The 8,205-nt window shown below is 44.1% G+C and overlaps 1 protein-coding gene across 1 annotated transcript in view; it reads right to left on the bottom strand.

Moving 5' to 3' along the window:
- Positions 1-7,941, bottom strand: part of LOC135109304 (transcription factor Sox-9-A-like) — an 8,697-nt gene extending 756 nt beyond the window's left edge. The window contains exons 1-5 of the mRNA XM_064020626.1: positions 7,886-7,941; positions 5,849-5,985; positions 1,361-1,538; positions 466-553; positions 1-66 (exon numbers count right to left, since the gene is read on the bottom strand). The exon at positions 1-66 is cut by the window's left edge and continues 27 nt beyond it. Of these exons, the coding sequence (XP_063876696.1) occupies positions 1-66; positions 466-553; positions 1,361-1,538; positions 5,849-5,873 (357 nt within the window). The 5' untranslated portion in view covers positions 5,874-5,985; positions 7,886-7,941. The remainder of the gene's footprint in view (positions 67-465; positions 554-1,360; positions 1,539-5,848; positions 5,986-7,885) is intronic.
- Between the last annotated feature and the right edge of the window lie 264 nt (positions 7,942-8,205).

The following is an 8,205-nucleotide window of genomic DNA, read 5'->3' as shown; positions in this document are numbered from 1 at the left end:
GGGCCTGGCTCCCCCTCCATCAGACTGGTCAGTGTCTTCGGGGGTTTGCGGCGGGCGCGGCTGGTACTGGCGTGAGGAGGATAGAAAAAAAGAGGACATTAGGTAATGTTCTTCTTCAGTCAGTGTAGAATATTTAACCATATGTGAAAAAAAATGAGCAAAGTACATTTAAGGATTGATTAGAAAAAAAGAAGTGACAAATAATGAAAGTATAGAAGTCATATATGAAAGGACTGGGTGAGAGAAGAAGGGAGAGGAGTATACGTGAGTGAGTGAGGGGCAGATGGAGATAGAGGGAAGAGTGTAAGGAAAATAAAGAAGTGAGGGAAGTATTGGAGGACCTAGTGAGCGGGAGAAGGAACGGGAACAGTGGATTGAGTTAAGGAAAAGCTTGAGTGAGTGAGTGAGTGAGGTGAGTGAGTGAGTGAGTGATTGAGTGAGTGGAGAAGGGTTAGGGAGGAGCACCTTGTAGTCAGGATGGTCCTTCTTGTGTTGTGTCCTAAGTCTCTCTGCCTCCTCCACGAACGGCTGCTTCTCCTCCTCGCTCAGCACTCTTGTTGGGCGGGGAGACGGGACGGATTGTACAAAAAGGCCACAGGAACATATCCTCTTATCATCTTTATCTCCAAATTTAACTAATATTTTAAAACTTTCTCTTGACTCGACCCTGACAGACTGATTACAGAGTCTATCCCGGTGTAATTGAGAACTAGTGTCTTCCTATTTTTTTTTTTAATCTAAACTTATTAAATTTGAATACGCATTTTTCTAGTCCTATCTTGGTTACTAACTCAGAGGATCTTGTCTACATTACTACTCAAATATGTCTGTCAGATCTCGTATTCTCCTCTTGAAGGTCTTGCACAGTCTTTCTCACACCAAATAACACTATCATTGTCACAGTCATCCCTCATTAGATACAGAACTCCACACAGCATCACTAACTTACTTGCTCTCTCCCCGTTAAGAGCCGTATTCTGAAACGCTTTACAATTCCATAAGGACTATATCTAAATAGCCAAAGATGGATAGCAGGGTTCTCATTTCTTTTTTTTTAAGGATGATGCAGAATGCTTGTTAAACTATCACTAGAATCACTGAAACATCCTAGAAAAACCTCAGCAAAAATAGTAGAAACTTCACACTGTAACGCTTAAGGATACGACTCTTAGAAGCTCGTGAATTCACAATTAAATGTATTATATCATTACCTAGTCTTTGCATCACGTCACGACTCCTTATACAACATGCCCCGACTCTCGACTCATATCTCAGTGCGCCTCCAGTCTTCTCACAACATCTCATCCATCTTAGGTCCCACCCTCTCGTTCCTCCTTCCCGTCCCCCCCACAAGACTCACCTCCACACCTTCCCCAGCGTCTTGGAGAGCTCGGCGTTGTGTAGCTGTGGGTACTGGTCCGCCAGCCGCCGCCTCGCCGCTTGGGCCCACACCATAAAGGCGTTCATGGGCCGCTTGATGTGTGCACGGTGCTTCAGGGACGATTTCTGCGTCATGGGAAGCATCGTCCAGTCGTATCCTGCAGATGATTAGTCGATACTTCACACACACACACACACACACACACACACACACACACACACACACACACACACACACACACACACACACACACACACTTCCACATCATCACCAATATTATCACCTGTATATTCACCATCTACATACACTTCTCCCTCCGACTACACCATTCACCACCACCACCACCACCACCACCACCCCCATCACCACCACCACCACCACCACCACCACCACCACCGCAGCATTCATGACGGTTACCGAGGCGCCAGTATTTGAAGTCACTAATTCCTCATCCTGTAACATAGATGAATCCTGAACTAAAGTGCGACATCAGGGTGTTACTCGCATCCTGGTCCTATACAAGAGAGAAGCATCCCCACTTTACGTTACCCACAATTCGCCCTGCACCTCCTCCTCCCTCTCTCTCTCTCTCTCTCTCTCTCTCTCTCCTCTCTCTCTCTCTCTCTCTCTCTCTCTCTCTCTCTCTCTCTCACTATCCTTCGTTTTTAAGAGTTTTACTTAGTTTTTAGGTGATTTTTTCCCTCCTTTTATATTCCGTTTGTTCATTTCGTATTTACATGAGCGGCCGGCAATAACTTCCTCGTTATTGCGCCGCCGGAACTTCCAATATCATCACTATATTATATCTATGAATCTCTCTCTATCTACCTATGTATAATACCTCTCCCCCCGTCTATTTTTTTTTTTTTTTTTGCTGTCCTGCCCCCCTTTTTCTGTGCTATCCTAATCTTCAATACCATCACTATCCATTACACTCTCTCTCTCTCTCTCTCTCGCTCTCTCTCTCTCTCTCTCTCTGTCTCTCTCTCCTCTCTCTCTCTCTCTCTCTCTCTCTCTCTCTCTCTCTCTCTCTCTCTCTCTCTCTCTCGATTTATTATTATTTTTTTTTCTTCACTCAGTCCACTGTGCGCGTCGGCCACACCCTGAGTTTGGTCGGACTGTGTTTGGTTTTTTGCCAGAGATATTTGTTTGGATGTGAGCACGCCACGCGCCCGCCCACCCTGAAGCCTCTCCTCGCCAGTCTTTGCGAGCGGAAACCAGTTAGGAAATGTTTTTTTTTTTCGATGTTCTCGTTGTTATGTGCGGGGTTTCAGTGTAGCTTATGGTAAAATGTAAGGAGATGAGAAATATGTAAAGACTCGAGAAGAAATGAGGGAAAGTTAAATGTGGAATTTAGAGAGAGAGAGAGAGAGAGAGATGAGAGGAGAGAGAGAGGAGAAGAGAGAGAGAGAGAGAGAGAGAGAGAGAGAGAGAGAGAGAGAGAGAGAAGAGTGAGAAGAGAGGAGAGAGAGAGCGGATGGGATCGGAAATGGGGAGCAAAATAAGAAAAGAGCAAACATGTAGTGATGAAAGAGACTGCAAAAAAAAAAAAAAAAAATAATAACAAATTAGTAGCAAAATAGAAGAAAATACTTCAGTAAGACGATAAAAGTGAAATGGGAACAGGTAGAGGGAGAGAGGAAAAGAAAGGTTAATACGGTTTCAATAACACTCCTTCCATGGACGGAAGCGACAAGGCTGACAGCAATTATTTGAAGACACGTCTGGCTGTCCGCCCTACGTCCAAACCCCTGTCTCTCTCTCTCTCTCTCTCTCTCTCTCTCTCTCTCTCTCTCTCTCTCTCTCTCTCTCTCTCTCTCTCTCTCTCTCTCTCTCTCGTCTTCCACACAACACGCGCCCTTGCGGATCAGAGGTCAGCGTGGAGGGGTTAATAGGTGAGAGAGGGCTTGTGTAAAGTGAGGAGGAAGTAAGAGCAAGGCATCAGCGGCGCGCGGTGGCAGTAAACAGCGTCAGGATCACAGCGGCCGCGAGGGGGCTGGGTCGGTGTCGGCGAGGTTTTTGCTGTCCGTGGTGACAAGTGTTTAAGGCTCGGTCACCCTCACCGCCCCACGTTAATATTGCGGCCCACACCGTACCCTTCTGTCCCTCTCTGACTGCTGACGATGAGAAAGAATATTAATAGATGGTGTTTAAGCCGCAGTTAAACAGTGACCAAACCCGGAGCCCAAACAAACACATATCTGAGTCTTGGCGCGTCCCCTCGCCTGGCCGTCACCGCCGCCGCTGTCACCGCCACATCGCCGCCACTATCTCCGACGTACGTCACGCGGACCACACAAATCACCACTATCGTCACAAGCAGTCATTACTGGTCACCATCAACTCAGCCACGTACCTCCTCGCCACTGGCGTCATCACACCAAAAACTAAACTCAGTCCCCCAAAGCTTTAATGCAACACCTGCTGTGTGGCATCCAACTATACAACATAGGCTGTTCTAAAAAGTTATTTAAATTTTTGCCATCAGATCTTTGTTTACCACGAGCTTCTTAAGTCAGTTATCGATGCAAGTAGACGTTTTGTTTATAATATTCGTCCAATGTTTTAACCAACTCTGTCCCTTGCGGCTCAGCGACCCTCTCCCTCTCGCAAAACTAATATGCAATTGTGTGTGTGTGTGTGTGTGTGTGTGTGTGTGTGTGTGTGTGTGTGTGTGTGTGTGTGTGTGTGTGTGTGTGTCTATATATATATATATATATATATATATATATATATATATATATATATATATATATATATATATATATATATATATATATATATATATATATATATATATATATATATATATATATATATATATATATATATATATATATTGTGTGTGTGTGTGTGTGCGCGCGCGTTTATTTGTTCCCTTTTCTTCATCAAGAATGATTTGAAAATTATTATCCTTTTTCTAAATATTTTAAATATAAATCTTATGTAAAAATGAGAATGTCTATTTTTACGTCTTGTATGCTGAAAATTGTCATGGATAATTGATTACCACGTGAAATTATCTCCGCCGTGGCCTTCTCATTCATCCCATTATCCTCATGACAATAGAGTTTCACTTTTCACCAGTCAAACTCCGTATGAGATATAAAAATGTCATCTGGCTCCACATGAATCATTGCTGCTAGATCTTGTTTTGTGACCAACCTTGTACTGCCTTGAACCTGTTTCTCTCGGGCACTTTTAAAAGTCAAACCTTAAAATCCAGTTAACCCACTGAAGATTTAATATTTACTGTAGATATGATAAAAGAAAGAGAGTAAAATAAATAAATAGATAAATGTGTGTGTGTGTGTGTGTGTGTGTGTGTGTGTGTGACATATACTATATATATTCTCATTGCTGTGTTTGCATTCTTTAGTTTCCAGCTTTAGTTATTTTCTTCTCATTATTTACGATTACCTCACACATACCAGCACGCTGTGCTTCTATTTCACTGGAGATCGTCCGCGTGCACTCACCACATCTACCACACTCATATACACTCTCTTAGTTATCTCACTCTACAATTCTTCCTACACAGCCAAACCATCTTAAGGCGTTGCTCTTGATTCATCGATCACTCCTTATTTTATTCCTTCACCCTTACTTGGCCTAGCACTTCTGTTACAGACACATTTTCTACGATCCAGTCTTCGCACACCACAGGCACTTTCCAATTAACTTATTCCAACGTCTCTGTTTTCAACGCCAAGTCCCCCTTGTTTATATAATTGTTGGTACAACCATTTCATTTTTTCTAGTATTTCGTTCTGTCTTTTTCATCACACGTCGTCCAATTTTCTTCTTTATACAGCTCTCTCTGCTCTCCCCTTCCATGCTTACGTGTAACTGAACCAAGACACTACCATGTGTTGGCTTATGGCTTCTTATAGCGTTCGTGTGCGAGCGTGTTTATGTATGAATGACTGATTACTTGAAAAAGCGAGAGACCTCTAGCCAGACACAGACAAAGACAAAGAGAGAGAGAGAGAGAGAGAGAGAGAGAGAGAGAGAGAGAGAGAGAGAGAGAGAGAGAGAGAGAGAGAGAGAGAGAGAGAGAGAGAGAGAGAGAGAGAGAGAGAGAGAGAAAGCAGCAGATAGACAGATAGAGAAACGAATTGACACACGGACAAACAGACATACAGACAGACAGACACAAAACAAATAAACAAAGACGAGCTGCCAGACAGACAGACATACAACTAGCCAACCACAGACACACACACACACACACACACACACAGAGAGAGAGAGAGAGAGAGAGAGAGAGAGAGAGAGAGAGGAGAGAGAGAGAGAGAGAGAGAGGAGAGAGAGAGAGAGAGAGAGAGAGAGAGAGAGAGGAGAGAGAAGAGAAACACCTTGACACAAATTAATATAGAGGGATATATAACTGAGTCAGAGGCACCCAGACCACTCTATGAGCAGGCGGGAGAGTCTAAGGGGTAAGGAGAATGACAACACACTTGCCTTCCAGGAGTTTGGGACACAGCATCCTCAAGGCCGCGCTGCTTCGGGACGGCGACTGCAGTGGTGGCGGAGGGTGTGGACGAGGATGAGGACGAAGACGAGGAAGAGACAGGATCGCTGGCCATTCTTGTCTGTTTCTGCATAAAGGTGATCAGAGAGAGAGAGAGAGAGAGAGAGAGAGAGAGAGAGAGAGAGAGAGAGAGAGAGAGAGAGAGAGAGAGAGAGAGAGAGAGAGAGGGGGAGATTGTTAGAGTGTAATTTTATTCATATTTCTATATTTTCCGTATTTTTATGCCTGCAGTAGCTAATTGTAATATTGTTGCTATACTCATGATGCTATGGCGGTTGCTGGGGGTGTCGTGTTGCATGTGGCAGTAATAAATGTAATTGTGATAATGATACTTTGTAGTGCATGGATGACCACTGCTGCTACTACTGTTACTTTCTCCAGATAGAAGCAAAGTGCGCAGGTGCCTTTGTGTGACGACAGCCCAGAGGCTGGAGTAGTAGTGGTAGTTGTTATTGTTGTAGTAGTAGTAGTAGTAGTAGTAGTAGCAGCAGCAGCAGCAGCAGCAGCAGCAGCAGCAGTAGTAGTAGTAGTAGTAGTAGTAGTAGTAGTAGTAGTAGTAGTAGTAGTAGTAGTAGTAATGATGACAATAATAATAATAATAATAATAATAATAATAATAATAATAATAATAATAATAATAATGATAATAATAATAGTAATAACGAATTGAATTCCAACAACGGAAAGACACGAGAGAGAGAGAGAGAGAGAGAGAGAGAGAGAGAGAGAGAGAGAGAGAGAGAGAGAGAGAGAGAGAGAGAGAGAATATCTTTTGAGGTGTACTGTAATAGACTGTCAGAATTCAAATGTTAAGAAACAGGCAGGCTTTTGCAGCATGGAGGGTGTGGTTCACAAGTTGAGGCTGTGCAATGTGGTGTGGTGAGCCACGCAACACTTCGTCACGGAAGCATCGTTCTTCTCGTTTGATTTCAGTTATCAGTTGATGTTGATCACATTATTAACGCTTTCATCAACTATCACGCCACTCGTCATTTGCTGCTATTATTGCCTTTCGCTATTCGTTTCACTTTTTTGCTCTTTTTTTCTGAATTAGTGCCTCATATGCTGTCCATGCCTTTCCTCACACAGTGTTTAAAGAATTTATATATATATATATATATATATATATATATATATATATATATATATATATATATATATATATATATATATATATATATATATATATATATATATATATATATTCCTTCCTCTCTTAATGCGTTTCTCGTGTTTTTGCTCTCTAACTTTCATAATTTCATTTTCTTCATACAACTCGATTTTGGACTTTTTTTTTCTAGTAGCTTGCTATCACTTTACCTTCCAGAGGTCACTGCCAAAAGCTTCCCCCTGGGGGAGTTTTTTCTTATTCTCATCGTCACACAGTGCCGTCCCGCCACATAACTGAAACGGCATTCAGCGCATGGAGGCCTGGGTGGAATCTGCATGTTGTCATTCCTTGCTGCACAAATAACGACGATTCACACGCGCAGGTATTTTCAATGAACTTTATATTTTCTATTTTTTCCTTATTTCATCGACGCCTCGAAAAGGCCAATCCTGCTTTTAGATGTTGACTGCGAGGCAGCTCTGCCTGGTCTGAGGGAGGGCGTGAGGGCCGACAAGGCAGACAAAGGACTCTACAGCAAGGTTATTGATGTGGGCTTGAGACAGAGGCCATAATGCTCGCCTCCAGCAAGGTGATCCGACCTCTGATGTGAGTGATAAGCCATCTTGCCCACAACCACCAATCTTTGGCGACAATCACACCACACACGCCACAGACACAGCCTCCTCGCACCAACCATACTATCTTGCACCAGATCTCTCGTCTCTCTCTCACTTGGAAATCGGCGAAATCTCTATCGCTGAGGGTATAGCGCCTCTTTGTGACGCTGTCTCAATGGCGGGGTTTGTGGTGGCGTCGAGGGGGACGCCGCTCCTGCCAGAACACCGCCTCAATATACCTGCCTGTCGGGTAAATACGGCAAGGTTGTGTGCGCTGATTACGGCGGAGAATACCTTACTGTGTGGGGAGAACACGGGGCGCGCTCTTGTGGGGGCGAAGCGGGGGCGGGGAGGGGCGGGGATGGGAAGACACGCTCGCCCACTGGAACAGCCGCCCTCATCAATCCCCTCCCCACCCTTCTTGCCCGCCTCATACCCAGGTGCCCGGGAAGTGAGGCTGATTGTTCCCCCTGTGAGTTACGTCTACGTTTATCTCCCGGCGGGCGATGCATCAAGCCGAGGCTCCCGATGCTGTCACCAGATTAGAGGAAAGAGACAC

Source organism: Scylla paramamosain, chromosome 2, assembly GCF_035594125.1.
Source record: "Scylla paramamosain isolate STU-SP2022 chromosome 2, ASM3559412v1, whole genome shotgun sequence".
NCBI lineage: Eukaryota > Metazoa > Arthropoda > Malacostraca > Decapoda > Portunidae > Scylla > Scylla paramamosain.
The sequence above is the reverse complement of the archived record's forward strand: the minus strand, read 5'-3'. Positions and strand labels throughout refer to the sequence as shown.